Source organism: Myodes glareolus, chromosome 2 (assembly GCF_982192425.1).
Source record: "Myodes glareolus chromosome 2, mMyoGla1.1, whole genome shotgun sequence".
NCBI classification, from domain to species: Eukaryota; Metazoa; Chordata; class Mammalia; order Rodentia; family Cricetidae; genus Myodes; species Myodes glareolus.
The window spans coordinates 125,260,546-125,284,163 of record NC_142027.1 but is presented as its reverse complement, the minus strand read 5'-3'; the positions used below and the strand labels follow the sequence as shown (position 1 = coordinate 125,284,163).

The 23,618-nt window shown below is 42.8% G+C and overlaps 2 protein-coding genes across 5 annotated transcripts in view; one reads left to right on the top strand and one right to left on the bottom strand.

Annotated features, from left to right (window-relative positions):
• Positions 1–12,999, bottom strand: part of Rad9b (RAD9 checkpoint clamp component B) — a 33,778-nt gene extending 20,779 nt beyond the window's left edge. For both annotated transcript variants that reach the window (XM_048447373.3, XM_048447374.3), the window contains exons 1-5: positions 12,919–12,999; positions 11,213–11,283; positions 10,107–10,256; positions 9,801–9,915; positions 1,136–1,235 (exon numbers count right to left, since the gene is read on the bottom strand). In XM_048447373.3, coding sequence (XP_048303330.1) covers positions 1,136–1,235; positions 9,801–9,915; positions 10,107–10,256; positions 11,213–11,283; positions 12,919–12,955 — 473 coding nt within the window. In that variant the 5' untranslated portion in view covers positions 12,956–12,999. The remainder of the gene's footprint in view (positions 1–1,135; positions 1,236–9,800; positions 9,916–10,106; positions 10,257–11,212; positions 11,284–12,918) is intronic.
• Positions 13,000–13,069: 70 nt separating this feature from the next.
• On the top strand, positions 13,070–22,903 carry Vps29 (VPS29 retromer complex component). 3 transcript variants are annotated; one of them, XM_048447372.2, is made up of 4 exons: positions 13,070–13,226; positions 18,913–19,104; positions 21,513–21,748; positions 22,415–22,903. In XM_048447372.2, exons 1-4 carry the CDS (start codon positions 13,224–13,226, stop codon positions 22,530–22,532), a joined length of 549 nt encoding a protein of 182 aa, XP_048303329.1. In that variant the 5' UTR covers positions 13,070–13,223; the 3' UTR covers positions 22,533–22,903. The 3 variants fall into 3 exon arrangements, with proteins under 3 accessions (XP_048303329.1, XP_085535824.1, XP_085535817.1); XM_085679698.2 differs by lacking the exons at positions 13,070–13,226; positions 22,415–22,903 and adding exons at positions 14,950–15,057; positions 22,177–22,350; XM_085679691.2 differs by lacking the exon at positions 13,070–13,226 and adding an exon at positions 14,971–15,057.
• The last annotated feature ends 715 nt before the right edge of the window (positions 22,904–23,618 follow it).

Here is a 23,618-nt window from a genome sequence, read left to right as displayed (position 1 = left end):
TAGCCCTGGTGGTATCTGTCTTCCAACTTAGGAGAGACCTTGACCCAGGGATACACAGACAAGGCCCAGCCATTTCAACAGAGTAATAAAGTCTGCCTTGGGAAGCCTATGCATTTGGGGAAATGTGTTCCACAGCAACAGCTAGCAGATACTATGTTATCGTCAGAACAGGTGCTATTCAGCGTTGTTTCTGACAGCAAAAGAAGCAACCTAAGTGTTCCCTTGGGAGACGGAGTCAGTAGGAAATTATAGCCCAGACACACAATGCAAAAAAAAAAAAAAAAAAGACAAAAAAAGACAATTACTCAGAATAAGTAAGTAACCTGATATGGAAAGACCCTCACAATATCTTAAGTCATGGCAATTGCTTACCACACACATGGGGGACAGGTAGTGAGGATGGACTGTAGGGAGAGTCACCAGATTGCTAACAGAGAGCTACAGAAGGGGCAGAAAAGCAAGTCTCTCGGTTCCCTGGTTCCCTGTCATTTTCAGTACATTTGGCTGCGCTAACAAGGATTCCTTTTGTTATTTAAAAAAGCAGTAAGATAAAATACACTTTGCTCCAGAGTCATGCTAATTAATAGCCAATGCTGCAACTGAATGGAGTGATTAAGCATCCTTTCACTGACAAATGCTCTCCCATTACCTAGGAAAAACTGAAAAACCAATTTTCTTCATAAGAATGTTCAAATTCCCTCAAGCTGTGTGTTCCAAGGCTCAAACAGAGGCTGTATAGGTGTGAAGCAGTGCACTAGATTTCCCCCTCTGGCTGGAGCTCCAAATGTGAAACCATGGTTGGGGTATTTCAGGGCTCCTGGCCACTGCCCTGCTGCCGTCAAGCAATTGTCACCTGTCTTTCTCAGTGTCTTCTTGACAATGTCAGTGATTGCGCGAAGTCACAAGTTAGCCTTTTAAAAAGGTGTAACTGGTGAGAAAGTTCTAGGGGGATATGGGGACAAGAGCGGGTACCAGGGTGAGTGTGACCAAAGTACAATGTGCACAGCGTGTGGTGTCCTACTGAAACCAGCATCTGTGTGCTGACTTCAAAGGGAAAGAAAAGCTCTGGAGTGAACTGTTCACTGCCTGAGGACGCTGTGTTCAGGAGAGAAGGGGGTGTCAGGAGACCCGTTACCTTGGTTTAATCATCAGGATATTGGCACACATGCTCTTTTCAAAGAGAATTTTCAAGGGCTGGCTGTCTTGGAAATACACATTGTGAGTTCTTTTAATACCTTAAAGAGAACAAAGCAACCTCTTAATAACTGTAAGTGCAAAATGAACAGGCTTTAAAAGCCTGCCTTTCATGGCTAAATTAAAGCAATAAAATTAATGTTCCCTGCATGGCAGGTGCATACAACCTGCCCTGGAACATGGCCTTAATGAAATGTGTTGTTGCCCCCTAGTGGACAAGGAGCAACATTCACATCCTCCGAGCAAACTAGATCAGATCTTGTGCCTCCCAAGGTGCTGGAGCCCCACAGGTAGCTGAGGATAACCTTGAACTCCCTAGGGCTGGGATTACAGGCCTGCATCATCTTGCTCACACACTGGAAATCAAACATTCCACAAACTTTGCCACATCTCCAGCCCCTGAGAAGAAACTCCTTAAATGTGTGTGAAACAGTAACTGGCACTACAGGTCACAGAGCTACAATTCTCCTTTTAAATATTTTATTCAGGAGACCAGTCTTTATAGGAACGTTGACAGTTAAACCTCTAAATCTGATCTGTGAATTATTTTTCTTTCTTTTTTTCCTGGGGGTGGGGGCAGGGGTAGGGTTGAGGCAGGGTTTCCCAGTAGCTATGGAGACAGTCCTTGACCTGCTCTGTAGACCAGACTGGCCTTGAACTCACAGAGATCTGCCTGTCTCTGCCTCCCAAGTGCTGGGATTAAAGGTGTGTGTCACCACCATCTGGTTGATTTCTTTTCACTTTAGGAGCAATTGCAATACAGGCCAAGTGTTCCTGTTCTAAATGCTTAGTGTTCGAGAGGCTGGAGAGATAGCTCAATGGTTAAGAGTACTTGTTCTTGCTGAGGGCCAGGCTTCAGTTCCCATTACCGTCGTATAGCTTGTGACTATTTGTAACTCTGGTTCTAGGGTACCTAGCACCCTCTCCTGATCTCTGAGAGCACCGGGCATACGTGTAGCACACATGCAATGCACATACATGCAAGCAATACAGTCATACAAGTAAAATAAAGATATTTTTAAAAAGTGTTTCTGATTTGGAAGGATTTTTTGGGACTATTTCTATAGAGTTTAAAAGTTGAATATCCCTAATCTGAAAATCAAATTTTGGGGACTTTTAGATTCAGACTTTCAGATTAGGGTGCTCTATGTGCCAGACACTGGTACGCATTTTACGCGCATTCTCTCTCATCCTCACTGCAGCACTTCTGGGGAGGGAGGGACTCAAGCTCAGAAGAGCACATTGGTAAGGCTAAGTGACTTTTCAAGGTTACAGTGTTCTAACACGTACAGAACCCACGATGATAAAGGTGGCTTTTAGTTGGCTTTTTACAAGCTAGACTGCAGGTGACATGATGCCACAGTACAAATCAAAAGATCTAACCAGGACCAGAGAGATGGCTCAGCCAGCTGGCAAAAGTGCTTGCCACCAAATCTGATGGTTTTAGTTTGAACCACACTAAATGTATACACACACACACACACACACACACACACACACACACACACACACACATTTTTAACAAAAGTTTAAGATTTCTTTAAAAACTGTCAGGCTTGATGGCATACACTTTTAAACCCAGTACTCAGGAGGCTGAAGCAGGCAGATCACTGAGTTCAAGGCCAGCCTGGTCTACACAGTGAGTTCCAGACAAGTCAGATCTTGTCAGGCCTCATCCCCCAAAATAAATAAAACTGGACACATATCTCAGCTTATGTGTTTGGTAAGATTCTTTGTTGTTTTTGTTTGTTTGTTTTACTGAATAACAAGAAAGATTAACTGACTATCTGACTGATGGACTGAGATGGTTTTACCAATAGCCTTGACTGACTGGAAACTCACTATGTAGACCAGGCTGGCCTCAAACATTAGTAACCCTGCCTTTGCCTTCCAGCGCTGAGTGTGCACCGCTGCATGAAGTGATTATTAATTTAATAAATATGCACACATGTGTAATATCCAGTCTTGTTAGTTTGGCTGCATAACTAACCACTCTGAAATTGAGTTTCTTATAGGAGTAAACACCTGTTATTCCTCATGATTTTACTAAGGGATTCTTGAGGTCTAACCTAGGCTTATCTTTCTACGAATGATCATCTGGGATGGCTCTCTGTCTGGGGCCTCAGTGGGAGCAACGAGGGTGACTGAAGCCACATGGCCTATTCCAGAAGTCTATCCCTGACTTGTTCTGCTGGCAGAAAAATTGTGAAGTAGCATTGAGGCTGACAGGCCTTGGCTGGGAAGCTATGTAAACCACTGCTAGTGTTAAAGTAAGACCATGACAAGCGGGAGCTGGAGAGACAGTTCTGTGCTTTAGCACACTGGCTGCTCTCCCTGGGTTGAGGACCTGGGTTGAAATGCCAACACCCATATGGCGGTAACCCAACCATAACTCTAGTTTCAGATGGCCTGACACCCTCTTCTGGTTTGTTCAGTCATTGCATACATATGGTACAAGTATGGACATATCTATGAAGGCAAAGCACTCATATATATATATATATATATATATATATATATATATATATATATTAAAAGACTAAGATTCAAAATGGGGAAACAGATTCCAACTTTTGAAGTGAGAGGTTGTAAATAATTTGGCAACTTTTGTAGGTGATCACAGAGGGATGATTTTAGGAGCCTGAACTAGCAATACAGGAGAAGCTGGAATGGTAAACTGAGGTTAGGAAGGATGTACTAGGCTTGCTTAGGAAATTCTAAGTTACACAAAGTAGAATTTAACTAAAGGAGCCTCAAGAATGAGCAGTACTGACCACGCTTTGCAGAAACTGCAGAAAGAAAACACTGCCGGGCAGTGGTGGCATATGACTTTAATCCCAGCACTTGGGAGCCAGAGGTAGGCGGATCTCTGTCTACAAGAGCTACAAGAGCTAGTTCCAGAACAGACTCCAAAGCTACAGAGAAACTCTGTCTCAAAAAAAAAAGAAAGAAAAAAAAAAAAACACTTGTACTTGAACATAATTGAAGTGTAGGCGCCAGGCCGTGGTGGAGCATGCCTTTAATCCTAGCACTCGGGAGGCAGAGGCAGGTGGATCTCTGTGAGTTTGAAGCCAGCATGGTCTACAAGAGCTAGTTCCAGGACAGACTCCAAAGCTACAGAGAAACCCTGTCTCAAAATACCAAAAAAAAAAAAAAAAAGTGTAGGCTTGCTGAGTGTATGTTCTGTATATGTTCACTAGCTGGGGCACACCTTTAATCCCAGCACTTGGGAGGCTGAGGCAGGTGGACTTCTGTGAGTTCAAGGTCAGCCTGGTCTACAGAGTGAGGTTCAGTTTCAGGACAACCAGGGATACATAGAGAAACCCTGTCTCAAAAAAACAAAACAAAACAAAAAAGATGTGCTCACTAAGATAGACTCCAACTAGTCCCATAACAAAGGGCACAGCTGGCCATTAGGCCCATTCCCATATCAAAGAGTATGCCTCTATAGTGCAGTTCAAAGTGGGCAGCACTGGGTCAGGGTTGCCAGTAAGTCCTGGTCCATTATTAAGTCCAGGTTCTCCTAGCAGAAACAGTGTCATCCTTCCTGGCTGGGAAGAATTACAGTGTAGGCCAGGATAACCATCACAGTACTTTACATTGTAAATCTAAATCTCTTCGTTTGCCCAAACAGCTAAACCTTGGAATGTCTGTCTGTGTAAAACATGTTTCACTGTGCAAAGTGTAACTTGAGGCCATGAAACTACGTAAGCTGATGGGACTTTTGTTCAGGGCTGGCTCCCTTTTGTGCGTTAGCCAGAAGCAGTCGCCTGTTATTAAGTTTTCCCTCTACTAATCTCTTAGAGCGGCATGATTTCTCTCTGGGAATGCAGGTTAAGTCTATAACACAAGCAGAGAACGAACCAGATAAAATCTGTGTTCTTGGATCTTTTTTAAATTTTTTAAAAAAAATTTTTATTTATATGTGTGTATGTGCATGTCCATGTAGTGCCCAAGGAGGCTAGAAGAAATCACCAGATGCCCTGGAGCTGGAGTTACAGCTGCTTGTGCTGCCCCATGTGGGCACAGGGCAATGAACTTCAGTCTGCTAAAACAATAGCAAATGCCACTAACCACTCTTACCTGTTTTTTTTTAATATTTGTTCTGTTTTGGGGGGAGGGTGCCATGGCATGTGCAGAGGTCAAATGACAACGTTTAGAGTCAGTTCACTCCTTCCACCATGTAAGTTCCAAGGGTTGAACTCAGATCATCAGACTTAGCAGCAAGAGCCTTTACTGGCTAAGCCAATTTGCTGACCCCTTAGACCTTAAGAAACTGACAGGGATTGCTTGTTTGTTTGAATTGTAAAACAATGGACTGTGTGGAGCTGCACATACATCTTAGGAGACATTCTCTTGGTCCCTGGACAACAGTGTAGTGCATTTGAAGGTCACTGGCTTTTCTCTGAGTAAAATGAGAAGATATTTCAGAGTTTTGAACTCTGGAGTGATACAATCATCATCTGGCTTTTTTTGTGTGTGTGATAGGGTTTTAATACGTAGCCTTGGCTTTCCTAGTCCTCATTCTAGAGGCCAAGCTAACCTCGGACTGAAGATTCTTACGTTTCAGCCTCTTGAGGACTAGGCTTACTGGTGTGTGTTTCTCTGTTTACCTAGAATGAGGACACTCAATAGGATGAGCCCCGACTGGCCTGGAAATGGAACTCATTATGTAGACTAGGCCGACCTCCAGGGCTCACTGCCTGGAGATTTTTGACTCACAGAGTTGCAAGAGCAGGCATTAAGGACAGATCACCAAGCCCGGCCTCATCTGACCCATTTTAAAGAAAGCTCTAGGGCTACTGTTTTGGGAAAACACTAAGCTCAAAAGCTGACAAATCTCCCCTGCTGTAAAAGTATTTCCGTGTTACTGATGCTGAGGTGCACATGGTGGGAATAGGAACATCCTTGGAAGCAGCTGCTGCAGCTGTAGGAAGGTGTACTTTAGAAATCACCATCACCTGTGGAGCTGGTATGGTGGTGCACACCTTTAATCCCAGCACAAGGGAGGCAGAAGCAGGAGGACCTCTGTGAGTTTGAGGCCAGCCTGGTCTACAGAATGAGTTCCAGAACAACCAGGACTACACAGACAAATCCAGTCTTGGGGGAAGAAAAAAAAAAACAGAAGAAGAAAAAGAAAAGGGAAAAGAAAAAGAAATCGCCTATGTGCAGTGCAGTTTAGATTCTCTCAGTGGCTCTGAGACGCTGAAGCAGTAGATCTAGGAGCCAGCATTATTACATAGCTGCTTTATCTGTGGAGCTTGTGCTTTCAAAGGCAGTGACAACTTCAAACGTGGCTGGTTAGGCAGTGTTCTTAACCAGTTTGAAGTCATTAGCACACCTGCAGGTTGCTCGGCAACAAAAACCTAAGACCCTTGCCTCCACTTTTTTTTTTTTTTTTTTTTTTTGTAATCAGTTTTTCAAGACAGGGTTTCTTTTTGTAGTCCTGACTATCCTGGAACTAGCTCTCTAGATCAGGCTGGCCTTGAACTCATAGAGATACACCTGCCTCTGCCTCCCAAGTGCTGGGATTAAGTGTGTGCCACCCCCCTACCCCAGCATGAGCTGAATCTCTAGAAGGATCACAGGCTTTTCCCTTTTGGCACATGCCTGGCGACTGACGTCCTGGAGACTGTTTATGGTTAGAGTGAGGTGACTATGTGGCAGCTCATGTGGATGACAGACACTAGCCCCTGGCTACCAGGTAGAGTTTAGGGTGGTCTAGTCACAGGAAAATCAAATTCTTTCTTTCTTTCTTTTATTTTATGTGCATTTGTGTTTTGCCTGTGTGTATGTTTGTATGAGGGTGTTGGGTCCCCTGGAACTGGAGTTACAGACAGTTGTGAGCTGCCATGTGGGTGCTGAGAATTGAACCCAATTCCTCTGGAAGAGCAGTCAGTGATCTTAACCACTAAGGCATCTCTCCAGCCTCAAAGTCAAGCATTTTTGCCAAGGGATGTACAAGGCAAAGCTTTAGGCAGCGCCTAGTGTAGAAGAGCATCTAGTCACTGCTGCTGAAGGAGGTCACTGTTAGAAGTTTTGTGATGGTACTGATACTGTGTGCTGTGAGTCGATCCCTGTGGAGGAAAAGAAAAGATGAAGAGGAGAAGGAAGGAAGGAAGGAAGATGAGGAAGAAGACAAAGAAGGCGAGGAGAATGAAGGAGGAGGGAGGGAGCAAAGGAAAGAAAGAAGAAGGAAAAGAAGAGGGGGAGAATGGAGGAAGAGGAAACACGAGAAACAGAAGCAGCAGCAGTTGGGGAAGCCTGGACTAAACCATGCCTGCAGCACAACTTCAAACTCACCTGAGCCAATGTTATTGAGCTGAATTGTCTGACTTCCTCCACTTTTGTTCTTTGTATCTTAAAGCATCCTATATAATAGAACCACCCTATAAAAACTATCTTAAGAATCAATCACAAATATTCTTGTTTTAATTTTTGCTTCTGTTTTAAGATGGAGGCTCAAGTATTCCAGGCTGGCCTGGAACTTGCTACATAGCTGAGAATGATCTTGAACTTCTGATCCCCTACCTCTAACCTCCTCAAGTACTGAGATTATAGGCATACACCACTAAGCCCAGTATACAAATATTCACTGAGAATAGCTCTAATAGAGCCATGTTTGAGACACTTCAGATACTGAACAGCTGGTTCTCTGAGGTTCACCTGGAAGGGAAGGAGGAGGAGAGTGCACTAACAGTCATGGTTGATGAGCACTCACTCTGCACCAGGCTCTGTGCCTGTCCCTATGGGACCCCATTGTCTCCTCTCAGCAGCCTGTGGCACAAGGGCAAAGCCACCCCCAGTATACACAGCAGAAGCCAAGGCTCTTGGAGCTTGCCTCTTCCACAAAGCTACAAGCGGTGGTGCAGATCACTCACACGGCTACGTTTTGTGACGTTTAGCATGCTGTCCTCTCAAATACTCCCTATACTCGATTTGCTAGTACATGGATTCAGATCCAAAGAAGGGAGAAATAATGTTACACCATTCATATTTATAGAGAAAATTTAGGGATTATAAATACACACTGAAATAAAAATGTATTATTAAGATACATTTAAGTCAAAATTAGGAAGTGGGAGCCTGCAGGGCAGTAGTGGTGCACACCTTTATTTATTTATTTATTTGTTTGTTTGTTTATTTTGGTTTTTCAAGACAGGGTTTCTCTGTAGCTTTGGAGCCTGTCCTGGAACTAGCTCTTGTAGACCAGGCTGGCCTCGAACTCACAGAGATCCACCTGCCTCTGCATCCCCGAGTGCTGGGATTAAAGGTGTGCGCCATCACTGCCCATCTCTGGTGCACACCTTTAATCCCTGCACTCGGGAGGCAGTGGCAGGCAGATCTCTGTGAGTTTGAGGCCAGCCTGGTCTACAAGAACTAGTTCCTAGTTCTAGGACAGGCTCCAAAGCTACAGAGAAACCCTGTCTCGAAAAAACAAAAAAAAAAAACCAAAAAAAAACAAAAAACAAAAAAAAAAAAGTGGGAGCCTAACGGTTTTACAGAAGTTAATGGAAAGCTCTCATTTTCTGTTAGACTGTTCCCAAAGAGGGTTCAAACAGTGGGACAGCTGTGAATTCATCTTTCCAAGACACAATTTCACTATAATTGAGAGCCTGAAACTAACTAGATAGCTGCACTGTCCTCTAACTCATGATCCTACTGCATCAGCCACTTCAGTGCTAAGTTCAGAAATGTGTGCACATCACATCCAACTAGAAAAATCAATTTAGATTCAATTGGACATTTGTGAAGGGGTCCAGTGTCATGTGTGCACATGTGAGTGTGACTGCATGTGCATGGTGTGTAGTGTAAGACCAGAGTGTCATTCCTCAGAGCCTATTTACCTGTTTCGCTAGACGGCGCCTCTTACTGGTCTGAGGCTCACCAAGTGGGCCAGGCTGTCAGGAACCTGCCTGTTTCTGCCTCTGCAGCATTGCAACTACAAGCATGTGTCATTACACCTAGAATTTTGTTGTTTATTTCATTTTGTTTTTTTGAGACAAGAGTTTCCCTCTTAGCCGTGACTGTCCTGGAACTCGCTCTGTAGACCAGGTTGATCTCAAACTCACAGAGATCCACCTGCCTCTGCCTCCTGAGTGTACCACCACAACCCAGCTAGATTTTTTTTAAAGTTTACATGGGTTCTGGGGGTCAAATAAAGATCCATGTGCTTGCAAGGCTGACTGATTCATCTCCCCAGTTGGACATTTTTAAAGTCTGCTTTGTTTTGCATGCAGACCAGCTTATGTCATGAAGTCCTGAGGAAATAGCAGCGGCCACCTTACAGTATAGCAAAGACAGGTGACACACTTGTCACCTGTACATACCTCACGTCACAGTAGCTCTGCATACCGTACGCATAAAAATGCTAAGAAACACACTGCTTAGAGCTGAAGAAATGGCTCAGAGGTTAAGAGCATTGTCTGCTCTTCCAAAGGTCCTGAGTTCAATTCCTAGCAACCACATGGTGGCTCACAACCATCTGTAATGAGATCTGGTGCCCTCTTCTGGCCTGCAGGCATACATGCAGACAGAACACTGTATACATAATAAATAAATAAATCTTAAAAAGTAAAAGAAAAACTGCTTTTAGTGGCACCTACCATGCCTGCAGAAGAACTGAATGACGACTCTGCATTTATCTGATCTGGTGACTATTTTGCATTTCTCTACACTTCTTTCAAGATAATTCAGACATCTAAAGATTGGTAGAATTGACTGCAACATAAATACATTGTAACATTAAACACATACTTAGTGTGGCTGTCCCATTAACTTTTTAAAACTCAACTGACAAAAAGTCTGTGTATTCATAAATGGCATTGGAATGATTAAGCATATACAGTACAGCTGTTATATCCTACAAAAGACATATTTCTCCCTTATAAGAGGAAACCAACTTTTTTTACCTTGATTGCCAATTTGCAATTTAAATTCATGGGTATGTCATTATCACTCATCGTGGCTGAGGGTGACCATTGATATTGTTGAAAAAACAAAGACGAGAACAGAATATAGCCATATGTTGAATGACAGGAATTCACAGACCTCAGAGCAAGCTGGAAAAAAATAAGTTATTTCAGAGAAAACCAACTTCTATCCTGAATTGATCCTATTATGAACATAATGCCACAAGTATATTCAAATGAAATCAAGCGCATTGAATTTACACATGGACACCTACATATATGTATCTATATTGAACATATGTTTACAAAATCTATAATCCTAAACTCTGGCACTGTAAAAGTATAAATGTCTACAGTGACCATAGTGTTAATGCATAAAAGGATGGAAAAGAGCTAGAAAAGGCCCCTGAGCAACTGACCATCTCATCTCTTGTCCACGGGGAGAAGCTACCACTCAGTCAGCCATCCTGGGAATGCATGCCTAGAACTGTCAGGTTCTGAATTTTTAAGTACTTGGGATTATACCTGACACCCCAGCCCTTGGACTTGGCTCTTCGAACCATCTTTTCTCTTTTTGTTTTATGTATGTAGTATGTATGTATGTATGTATGTATGTATGTATGTATGTATGTATGTTTTTCAAGGGTTTCGCTGTAGCTTTGGAGCCTGTTTTGGAACTGCCTTGAATTCACAGAGACCCACCTGCTTCTGCCTCCCAAGTGCTGGGATTAAAGGTGTGTGCTACCACTGCCCAAGCTAAACATCTCTTGCTTTACCATATGATCAATCACTTAACACTCTTAAATTTATTTTGGCTTTTAAGACAGGTTGTCATAGAGTAAATTAGTCTCAAACTTGCTGTGTAGCTGGTTGAGCTCTGCCTCCCTGGTGCTGGGATTAATGGCCTGTGCCATCACGTCAGGCTTTTTTTTTTTTTTTCCGAAACAAGGTTTTGCTGTAGCTTTGGAGCCTGTCCTGAACTCTGTAGACCAGGCTGGCCTCGAACTCACAGAGATTCGCCTGCCTCTGCTGCCTCCCGAGCGCTGGGATTAAAGGCATGCACCACCACCTGGCTCATGCCGGGCTTTTTAACTGAACTTACTTACACCTTTCTCAGAGGGGTCTAGCCACAGGTCATCACTCACTCGTGATAGAGTCTGTATTGCTTTCCCAAATACTGTGGAGGAAAAGAAAGGTGATGTTTATATTTTTTCTAGCAATAAAGAGAAATCGCAGGACTACTTCTGCATGCACAGGACTCAAATGAAAACTGGAAAGGACAGCAGGATCATGCTTAATCATGCCGGTCAAATTCTTCAGTAGAGCTCTTTATTACTACTGCCCTGTGGGTAAGATTCCCAGACATGGAAATAGGGGCTTTGGGTAGTGCAGAGACAACTCATCCAAAGCACTAGTTATCTGGAAATTGTCGGCAACCATCCTACCCAAGGCCTATTCTGTACCACTGCTTCTTCAGCCTGGCTCTCAGACCATTTGCTCTGAGCTTGATCTTGGGCAAGAGACTGGAAAGTCACCGGCTATCTCGACTATAACAACATTCAGCATCTTGGCTTCCAGTATGTCCAGGTTAGATCATAATGATCTCAACTTTGATGCTCTGTCGAGTCCTAGCAAGGTGCATCACCATGAGAAGAATCACCATGAGAGGAATCACCAGGAGAGGAATTCACAGAGTGACCAAATGTATGTATGTTATGCCATTGAGCTGGAAAAAGTGGTCTGAAATACCCTTTTCCTTTATATGTCCCAACAATTTTCCAGTAAGTGATTACATTTGACTTTTAGGTTTAGAGTGGAACAAAGCTCAGGATGCACATGAGAGTTAAATTATTCAGGTGATCCACACAGCATTTTATAGATTAATTACCTTAGGAAATACCATATAATACCCTTTACATACATAGTAAGAATTCATAAACAGAGAAAAAAGAAACAAAAAAATTCAATAAATCTGCAGTGATACAAAATTATGTCTTCTGCAAGTCAATTTCTATGGTAATGCTTTCGTTCATTTTCTTTTTGGGTTCTCCCACACTCTGCAGGCAGATTGAACCTAGGACCTTGTACATGTCAGGCAAGCTGTCTGTCTGCCCACGAACCCTGTTCCAAGCTCAGTCATTCCCTTTCGTAAGGCTGAGTACAATATAGTTCCCCACATTGTCCTTCTAAGTACTGGGCTCAATTCATCTACTTCATGCTTATGACAAACTCTTATCAACGAAGGTGTTAATATTAGTCTCATCTTCCGATTGAGGAAACTGAGCTTCAAAGTGACATAGTAGCTTGTTCTAGAACATATATTAAAAACAACACCAACACCAACACCAAATCAGCCTGGTCTACAGGAGCTAGTTCCAGGTCAGGCTCCAAAAGCTACAGAGAAACCCTGTCTTGAAAAACCAAAAAAAAAAAATAAATAAAAAATAAAAATAAATAAATAAAATCTCTGGTAGAATCTCGAATGGAGACTTTCCCTGGACTCAAAATTCTTTTGTTGGTAAGTGTTATTTTCCTCTCAACTTCTCCCCATATCAGCTCTCGTCAATCTGAACTTAATGCCCAATGCTACAGTTCATTTCAAGGTCACCAAATTACTAGGCATAACTAAAGAAAAAGGGGTTGTCACGCTATTCGAAGCACAACAGGGCCCTCGTGAGGGGAGCTGAGGCCAGGCTTTGCGTCCTCAGTCCTGGCGAAGCATGGCAGAGGAAGCGTAGGGAGACGATGGAGACACTTCAGAGACACTAGGCTCTTCCTCTTCTAAGTAGCAAAACAAGAATAGCCGCTCCACCTTTCACCTGACCGCCCGTCATCCCGCACTTCAGCATGGCTACCGGGAAGGCAGGCACGGCTGGCGGAAGCGTACCCGCTACAAGTACCCGGATGTTATCCGCACTGTCCACTGCCTCCGCCTCCACCTTGGCCCCACCCACGCGTTTCGCTTTCTAACTGGGACAGACCCTTACGAGACCCCGTAGGACACTCCCTCGCAAACTCCGCGTCTTATTGGTGGCGGAAGAAATAGGCGGGTCTACTAAGAAACCCGAGGAAGAGGGTGGCGGCGTTCGTGGTGACTGAACGAAACCTGGTGACAGGATGGTGAGCACCGTGGCGGCGACGACCCGGGTCGGGCCAGGATACTCCGGCGTCGGGGACGAGGACGCTCCGGGAGGCTGGGGCGGGCGCGGCCGAGGCGCGAGCTGGGGAGGCCGCGGAGGAGAGAGGGGGAAGATCGCGGCTGGCCAGGGTGCGGCCCGGCCTGGCTCGCCCCTCACCCCTGCGGCCAGAGGGCGTGAGTGGAGGACCCGGCCTCTCGTCCTGTCACGAGATCGGCTCGCTGTGGCCGGGAGAGGCCTCGGGCCGTCCGTGTGGCCAGACGTCTCCCTCCTGCTTCTTCGGGGCTTGCTGGGGACGCCGACCCCGGTGCAGAACGAGAAGTAGCCGCTGCATTGGCCACTCCGGGCGGGGACCTGGAAAGGGACTGCTTGTCAGCTGTGGCTGCTGCGACCCTTTAGAGCGAACGCATGGGGATCGTTTGAAGTTTGAGGAGATGCGTGTTTTTGGAGAGCTTTAGCTTCCCCAGTCTGCATCAGGCCTTTGCTCCCGATAGATTGCAGCCCCTGCGACCTTGCTCTATGAAACCTGGGGAGCAGACATGTCCATGTAATCAGACTTTTTTTTTAAGGCATCCTGTGATCTCCAAAGTTTGTAGAGGGCGGTTGAGCTTTGCTGTTTGTGCTGAGGAACGTTAAAGTGAAGGTACCTCTCTGACTGATGGGCACACGTTGCGTTTTTAGAGATTATTCTTCAAACGACCTTTGAAAAGGTTGTTTATAAGTGTTCCAAAGACGTATGCTTAAATTCACCCGATTTTCGCTTCTAAACAGACTCCAATTTAAGGTAGACGAGTTAATTTATGGCAGTTTGAAGACACTTCCAGGGAGAAGAATTAGCTGCCATGATCCATGTTTCTGGAGTCGTTTTGATAGGTGAACACTTAGGTTTAAGGGTCACTACTATTCATCACGTTTCTTTTAAAATTTTATTTCTTTTTAATTTTTGTGTATGTGTGTGTCTCCGTGAGTTTATGCGCACCACCCAAGTACAGGTACCATTGGAAGCCAGAGGGCTTGGGATCCCAGAACTGGAGATACAATTGAGAAGTGCCATGTGGGTGCTGGAAACCAAATCCGGGACCTCTGCAAGATCAGCAAGTGCTTTTAACTGCTGAGCCATCTCTTGACGGCTAAGTCAGGTTATTATGATATAGCACCCTAGCTGGCCTGGAATTCATAGAGATCTGTCTGCCTCTGTCACTCAAGTGCTGGAACCAAATGAGTGTGCCACCACACTGAGTGTGTGTTGGTTTTTATCGTTGTGATCTTTCTTGGCATTTTCATCATATGTACTCACGTTAGTAATGTCCTCTATAGCAAAAACTTCCCCTGGAGCACGGGGTTTCACTACTAAAACCTCAAACATTAAAAAAAATAAATAAAACCAGTGTGCTCCAGAGATAGCAAGATCCCAGGAACCAGAAAAGGATAGCCCTAACCTATTCCCAATGAATTCTTCAAATTATAAATATCTAATCTTACAAAGAGTAGACCGAATGAGAAATTAAGGGACAAGAGTCGACGTGGAAAGCAAGGTTAGAAAATGTAGAATGACGTTGGCAGGTCAGGTTTGCTGTGTTTGTTCTCTGCTGAGAGATGAAGTGAGTACTTTTGGAATTATTTTCAGCACAGATGATTTTTAACATTTCCTTCCATAACATTCAGAAATCATTAACAAATTTTGCATATTTGGTGTGTTTTTTTTTTCTTTTAACTTTTGTTGCTTTCTTTTAACATTGGTCATGTTTCACCCTTTTTTTTTTCATTCCCCTGTCTGCAATCAACTTCTTCATTCCACTAAGGCTGGGCACAGAGTAAGTTTCTTTTCTACGCTCCTACTAACAATGGTGGTTGGGTGGCTGATAACTGATCTCTCAAGTAGGAAGTGACCCAATCCCCATGCTTCGTTTAGGTTGTTTCTTTATATGAATGTAACAAGACAGCCATTTCCAGACCCTTTGCTGCCTCTCATGTTTGTCTAACCTGATCTATCACCGTGGAGTTTAGGCAGGGGCACCTATGACATGTGTCATGTATTTTTCCTAACTTGGTCATCAGTAGAAACCATAGGACTCTGTCCTACTGTGGATCTTTGATAGTTCCTGTGTGACCATTTATCCAATGACAGTTTTCACATATTGATAAATCAAGGAGTTGGATGGCACCTCATAATACAGTACTGTGTCTCACTAATGTTCTTTTTTTTTAAAAAAGATTTGTTATGCATACTATATTCTGTTAACATGTACACACCAGAAGAGGGCACCAGATCTCATTATCAATGGTTGTGAGCCACCATGTGGTTGCTGGGAATTGAACTCAAGACCTCTGGAAGAGCAGCCAGTGCTCTTAACCTCTGAGCCATCTCTCCAGCCCCCTCACTAATGTTCTTTCTGGTATATTCTGACTGAACAGTTCATTTTTCTAGTCCCAGAGATTTTCAGCCTATTTTAGATAAACACCCTCTTAGGAGTTTCGAGTTTTTTCTTCTCTTAGTATAGAAAATGTTTTCTAGCATGTCACAATAACTGTTTATTAATCCAAATGTGAAGGGACCCCTCTACAGTGAAGACTATTCTATGTCAAGGTGCTTGTTACTGATTGAGGGTGGATCCTTTGTAGTCAGTTTAGCTTTCAAAGGTTTTCCCCAACATGTGCTACCCTGTATTGATAACAGTTCCTCTTATTTACAGTCCTTTTGACTTTGTTGCCAGATAATTAAGCTTGCTTTGGTAATCATTCTTACTGAACATATTCTGTGTTTTGACTGATCTTAAATTCTAATTAATTTTTAAAAATTTTGTTATTTTATATGGATGTGCTTTGTCTGTATGTCTGTCTGTGCACTACCTGTGTGCCTGGTACCCTCCAAGGCTAGAAGAGGGAATCAGATCCCCTGGAACTGGAGTTACAGTTGTGAGCTGCTGTGTGCTGGGAATCAAATCTATATCATCTGGAAGAGCTGTCAGTGCTCTTAACCACTGAATCATCTCTTCAGCTGCCAAATTAATTATTTTAAGTCAATTTTAAAATTATGATGGCCAGGCCAGGTGGTGGTGGCAGTCGCCATTAATCCCAACACTTGGCAAAAAACAAAAACAACAACAACAAAATTATGGTGGCGAAAGTTTTATCATATTAAACATGTAATGCTTTCTTTGAGACTGTTGAGGGATAAGCATGCCTTGAAAAGCAGCTAGAGTATGTGCACTGATGAGTGGAACATGGTACGAGGAAATCCTGTAAGTGTGCTTATACTAACCAACACGGAAAATCTCTTTTACTCTCAGCGGGGCATGTGTCATCTTTAAATGAACTTTTTCTTTTCTTTTCTTTTGGAGTGGTGGGGAGGTACACAGGATTTCTCTGTGTAACAGCTCTGTCTGTCCTTGAGCTCACTTTGTAGACCAGGCTGGCCTCCAACCCACAGAGATCCACCTACCTCTCCTCCTCAGTGCTGGGATTAAAGGTGAGCACCACCACCACACAGCTTTAAATGGACTTTTAAACAATAATGCCAGTTTATTTTGTTCACTCTTGAAATTTTTTTAATCTAAAATTTCATGGGATGTCCCCCTTTTTGGACAGGATTTTACTATGTAGCTTTGGCTAGTCTGGAGCTTGCTATATAGACCAGGCTGGCCCTGAATTCACAGAAATCTGCCTGCCTATTCTTCCTTGGTGCTGGGATTAAAGAGTGTGTCACCATGCCTGTTTTAGGCTTGGCTTTTTAATTCTTTGACATTTCAGAGCAAATTTTATTTTTGTCATCTGAGACTGTGGCAACTCTAAACTACTCCCTGCTCATCTCATTACTCAATTATCTGCCTTTTTGTTTTACTCTCTAATGCACATAATGATTGTAAAGTGTTATTTTTTTTTAAGTTTACAAACTATACTGAGGGAGTGGAAGAAGCAGTTTTATCCAGGTAATAGAAATATGACAGTGGGGATTTCTAGTGAAAGAAAGTGACGATAGCAAAACTTAAAATAAGCACATACGCATCTGTTGAGACTCTAAAGTATTAAGCCTTTGTGCCCTGTAACATACTGCTAAAAATTTGAAATAGCAAAATCAGTTAATTTTGGCTAATGTTCTCCAAAGAGTTCTTTTGGGAGGGGGGGCGGCTGAGGACCAGGGCTTTGCACTTGCTAGGCAAGCATTCTACCACTGAATGAAATTCCCAACCCCTCCAAAGAGTTTTTTGTTTGTTTGTTTGTTTGTTTTTAAGATATTTATTTATTTATTTATTATGTATACAATATTCTTTCTGTGTGAATGCCCGCAGGCCAGAAGAGGGCACCAGACCCCATTACAGATGGTTGTGAGCCACCTTGTGGTTGCTGGGACTTGAACTCAGGACCTTTGGAAGAGCAGGCAATGCTCTTGACCTCTGAGCCATCTCTCCAGCCCCCTCCAAAGAGTTCTTAACACAAACTATAAAATTAACTTTTTTCCTATTTTTTTATATCTATATACATACATATGTATGTGTGTATTTTGTGTGTGTGATAGTTTCACTTGCAGTATTGGCTGGCCTAGAACTGGAATGTGCTTGCCATATAGCCCAGGTTGGTCTTGAACTAGCAGTTCTCCTGTCTTAGCCTCCTGAATGCTGGATTTACAAGCATGAACCTCCATACTCTGTATTCATTCCTTCCTTCCTCTCTCTCTTTCTGTCTCCCTCCTTCCCTCCCTCCCTCTCTCTCTCCCTTTCCTTTCCCCCTCCCTCCCATCTTCCTTCTCCTTTTGAGACAAGGTCTCGCTGTATTATTTTAGGCTGCCCTGGAGCTTACTTTGTAGACCAGGTTGTCCGCAGACTCACAGAGATCCACCTGCCTCTGCCTCCTGAGGGTTAAGATTAAAGGGTATGTGCCACTACTGCCAGCCATATTATTTTAAAAAGCCAAAACTGTTTTGTCTGCATATATCTAATCACACCAGCTAGTGCAGTACTTGAAAAGCTCAGAAGAGAGTGTTGGATCCACTAGAGCTGGAATTAGATGGCTCAGCTGTCTTGTGGGTGCTGGGAATTGAACCTGGGACCTCAGCAAGAACAATCAGTGCTCTTAACATCTAAGCCATCTCTCTAGGGTCATAGTATTTAATTTGTGATAATTTCCTTTAACAGTGATTTTGCAATTAAATAGGTTTATATTACGGTTGCAGACAGGATTACTGTGTCATTTAAAACTATCGAATGCTGTAGATTCTAGCAGTTCAATTTGCAGTGTCTATCTTATTCAATGTAATTTATAGGTTTCTAAATCCATCTTTTTTACTTTTTTCTTTTTCTGAGACAGTATCTCTTTGTGTGGCTGTGGCTGACCTAGAACTCACTATGTAGACTAGGCAGACCTTGAACTTGCAGTGGTCTCTTGCCTCTGCTCCAGTGTGTGCTCTCACACCTGGCTAGTGGATCATTTTAGAAAACTTAATTTTATTATATTTTTTATTGGTTAAATAAAATAACACAACTTTGGATATCCAAGATAAGATTAGCTTAGAACAGATATGGTACCACAAGCTAGGAACCGCATCAGTAACGTTTGCTCTGCTGGGTTCTTGGACTCTCTACCAAGTCTAAAGGGGTGGGGTAGTCATGGGAGGATCATGTTATCTGCCATCACTTCTAATGCTGTGTTTGTTCCACTCCGACACCTGAAAGTTGGTGTTGGTGTTAGGAGATCTGCACATTCCACACCGGTGCAACAGCCTGCCGGCTAAATTCAAAAAACTCCTGGTGCCAGGAAAAATCCAGCACATTCTCTGCACTGGGAACCTTTGCACCAAGGAGAGCTATGACTATCTCAAGACTCTGGCTGGTGATGTCCACATCGTAAGAGGAGACTTCGATGAGGTGCCATTTTCCTTTCTCTCCCATCTGTACCCCTTTCTTGCTGTTTTGTAGAAACTTTACTATTTAGGCTTGAGTTTTTCCATGGTTGCCCCACCACCACCACTTTGAAAAGTTACCCTTGGGTCTAGACATGTTTGGTGGTAGAACACCTCTCTAAGCATACACGATGCCTGGGTTCAATCCTCAACAGCACAATTATTTGTCACCCAAATAAAAATTAGAGGTGAACTATCCATTAGTTTGCAGCCAGTGTTCTGAATTTAGGCATTCTTAGATTTGGGGACATTTGTACATATATAATGAGATATTAGTGGTAAGAGCCAGGTTTAAACAGCAAATTCATTTTTGTTTCATACTTTTTAATTTCAAGACATGATTTCTCTGTATCTTTGGAGCCTGTCCTGGAACTCACTTGGTAGACCAGGCTGGCCTTGAACTCACAGAGATCCGCCTGTCTCTGCCTTTCCAGTGCTGGGATTAAAGGTGTGCGCCACCACTGCCTGGCTGATTGCTACATACTATATATATGCATGGCTTAAAGATACAAATAAATTTCTGGCCATGTGGGGCTCTAAAAGACCCTGTTTGGAAGGGGAATAAAATTAAAGAGTTGTTATGCAGGGCCGTGGTAGCTCATACCTTTAATCCCAGCACTTGGGAGGCAGAGACAGGCAAACCTCTTAGTTTGAAGCCAGCCTGGTCTACAGAGCAAGTTCCAAGACAGCTCTGAAACCCTGGCTTGAACCCCCCACCCCCAAAAAAAGGCCAGGTGGTGGTGGCGCACACCTTTAATCCCAGCACTTGGGAGGCAGAGGCAGGCAGATCTCTATGAGTTAGAGGCCAGTCTGGTCTACAGAGCAAGTTCCAGGACATGCTCCAAAGCAACACAGAGAAACTCTGTCTCAAAAATCAAAGCAAAACAAAATCTCAAAAAAAAAACACAAAGAGTTCCTTTATACTAAACAAACTGAACATACGATGTTCGTATTATCAGATTTAAAAAAAAATATTTGGGGTAAACTGTGAAGATGGCATGGTAATGAAAGACTAGGGAGATAGGAAAGAAAAGCCTGTTTGTAAATTAGAATATGGGTCTAGTGTATTTAAAAATATATTCAGCCTTCTCTATTTGTGTTAAAGGCAGTTTAATTAGCAAGACTAAATTTCATTTCTAGCTTGCTAAATACACAAACTCTAGAGCCATGTAACCAGGATTTGAATCTCACATCAACACTTACTGGCATGCAACCTCGGGCAAGTTGTTTTTGCTTTGTGCCTTAGATTTTTTATCCATAAAATGGGTATCGTGGGGGCTGGAGAAATGTCTCAGCAGTTAAGAGCACTGGCTGCCCATTCATAGGGTCCTGAGTTGGAAAGAGATGGTTCGGTGGGTAAGATTACTGGCTGTTCTTCCAGGGGACCCAGGTTCAAGTGCCAGTACCCACATGGCAGCTCACCATTATCTGTAACTCCAGCTCTGGGAGTTCTGACACCTTCACATAGACACACATGCAGGCAAAACACCAATACACATAAAATAAAAACAAATAACTTAAAAAGGCCGGGTGGTGGTGGCGCATGCCTTTAATTCCCAGCACTTGGGAGGCAGAGGCAGACGATCTCTGTGAGTTCGAGGCCAGCCTGGTCTACAAGAGCTAGTTCCAGGACAAGCTCCAAAAAGCTACAGGGAAACCCTGTCTCAGACAAGCAAAATAAAAAACAAAAAAACCAAACATAGGGTCCTGAGTTCAATTCCCAGCAACCATCTGGTGGCTCACAACCATCCATAATAAGATCTGGTGACCTCTTCTGGTCTGCAGGTACACATGCAGACAGAACACTGCACACATAATAAATAAATCTTTTTTAAAAAAAATTGGGTATTGTAAGTATTAAAGCCTGGATATAATTTAAATAAATCCTAGTTTATAGGTTATGGGCCTTAAGTTGTGAAAATTGCAAGTTTGGGGATAATTACTCTCTAATTTTTTATTACAATATTTGTGCATGCATGTAAATAGTACTTGTGTGACGGTCAAAGGCCTGTGAAGTCAGTTCCTTCTTTCCACCATGTGGGATACAGGGATAGAATCCAGGCTGGGGGGCAAGCATCTTTACTTGCTGAGCCATCTCAGCCAGCCCAGGAATAAATATTCTTTACAGCACACCCTAAAGAACCCATATTCTATAAAAATTAACTCAATAACAGTTGCTTGGAAGCTTCCAATTTATATTGGCCGAATTGGGTTTTATATACCATTGCAGTATTACAGGCTGAGAAGAAACTTTTTATAAATGTATTTGTTTTAGGTCTGAAGATACCTATATGACGTTGAATATTTAAACAAATTGAATAAGTTTCATCCTATCAGAAATGTGTATTTTCCTTGTGTCTTCTTTTATATTAGAATCTGAATTACCCAGAACAGAAGGTTGTGACTGTGGGGCAGTTCAAGATCGGTCTGATCCATGGACACCAAGTTATTCCATGGGGAGACATGGCTAGCTTGGCCCTGCTGCAGAGGCAGTTTGATGTGGACATTCTTATCTCAGGACACACACACAAATTTGAAGCATTTGAGCATGAAAATAAATTCTACATTAACCCAGGTTCCGCCACTGGGGCATATAATGCCTTGGAAACGTAAGTACCACAATTTAGCATTTAGTGCTTTAGAAAAGGTTATATGACGTTCATAAAGAGAAATACAACATTTAAATAAGAGCCTGTGTGGTGGCACACTCTTAATCCCAGCACTCTGGAGGCAGAGGCAGGTAGATCTCTTTGAGTTCAAGGCCAGCCTTGAGACCCTGTTTTAAAAAACACACAGTAAACAGGAAAAAAAATTTTTTTGTTTTGTTTTTATTTTTCGAGACAGGGTTTTCCCCTGTGTAGCTTTAGAGCCTGTCCTGGAACTTGCTCTGTAGATCAAGGTAGCCTTGAACTCACAGAGATCCTCTTTCCTCTGCCTCCTGAGTGCTTGGATTAAAGGCGTGCGCCACCATGACCCAGCAAACAGGTAAATGTCAGCAACCCCTTTTTATTATTTTTTTCTTTCTTTTTTGAGACAGGGTTTCTCTGTGTAGCCTTGGCTGCCCTGGAACTCACTTTGTAGACCAGGCTGGCTTCAGACATACAGAGATCCACCTGCCTCTGCCTCCCTGAATGCACCATCTCCACCCTGTTACTGGTGTTCTTTTCAGTGTGCAGGTAACAATCAGATTTCTCCCAGAGTTCAATACCTTGAATTGAAATTTACAGTGCTATTGCTTTAGTACAAAACACTAACACTGTCTATTTCTCTTCCAGAAATATTATTCCGTCATTTGTCCTGATGGATATCCAGGCTTCTACAGTGGTCACTTACGTCTATCAGCTTATTGGAGATGATGTGAAAGTAGAACGAATTGAATACAAAAAATCTTAAAGCTAGGCTTGTCTTGATCATTTTCTGTTTTTTTTTTCCATTTTCTTGTTCGAATGAATTAATTAAACACTTAAGAGGCACACAGTTGTGTCACTTTTATAATATTTTGCACTAAAAGGTATCCTCTGTTTAGAACATAGTTCCTCTAAGATTCTTGTAAACTATAAGAATATTCTTAGCTTGCAGTATATGGTTTCTATGAAAAGAAGTCCACCATACAGTACAGGGCCATTTAAGAAAAATTTATCTTTGTAAATACCTTCCTAGTTGGTATTTGGACTTCATTACAAAACCAGTGCATGAAGAGAAAGAATCCAGAATTTCTGTATATGTTTTCTCTTCTTTAGTAATAAATGTTCGCCTTCCATTTAGACTTTCTTGAAAACCTGTGTTTAATTTAAAATACAGACTTAAAATCCCAGTACTCAAGAGACAGAGGCTCTTAAGACTTGAATACCACACAGTAAAGGCGGCTTACACCTTTAATCCCTGAACTTGAAAGGCAGAGGCAGGAGGATCTCTGTGAGTTCAAGGCCAGCCTGGTCTATAAAGTGAGTTCCAGGACAGCCAGAGCTACACAGGGAAACACTGTCTCTAAAACAAAACAAACACAATGTAAAAAATGAGATATCAAATGCAACCACAGGTGTGTTAGAGTGAAGGGGTGCACAGCCAGATGTGTTAGAGTGAAAGGGTGCACAGCTACAGATGTCTTAAGAGTAGTAGTTCTCAACTTGTAGGTTTTCCTTTTTGGGGGTCAAATGATTCTTTCACAGGGGTCATCTGAGAGAGACTATCAGAAAACATATTTACAATTCATAACAGTAGTAAAATTCTATTTTGAGTTATGAGGTAGCAATGAAAATAATGTTATGGTTGGGGTTATCACAACATGAGGAACTGTATGAAAGGGTCTCAGTATTAGAAAGGTTGAGAACCACTGTGTTAAAGTAAAGGCATGTGGTGGCACATGCCTGTAGTTCTCTTCAAGAGGACCAGGCAGGATGCTGTCAAAACATGAGACCTGCTTCGTAGCTTATGAACACTGTACCCTTAAGTCCTCCTGCTGCTAATGTTTATAACAAT

What these genes read in the sequence shown, in the direction of transcription:
- Vps29 (XM_085679691.2), top strand. Translation starts at nt 14,986, where the DNA reads ATGTTTCACCCTTTTTTTTTTCATTCCCCTGTCTGCAATCAACTTCTT. An exon ending in CCACTAAGGCTGGGCACAGA is followed by an intron (nt 15,058 to 18,912) that starts GTAAGTTTCTTT and finishes GACACCTGAAAG; the next exon opens with TTGGTGTTGGTGTTAGGAGA. An exon ending in TAAGAGGAGACTTCGATGAG is followed by an intron (nt 19,105 to 21,512) that starts GTGCCATTTTCC and finishes CTTTTATATTAG; the next exon opens with AATCTGAATTACCCAGAACA.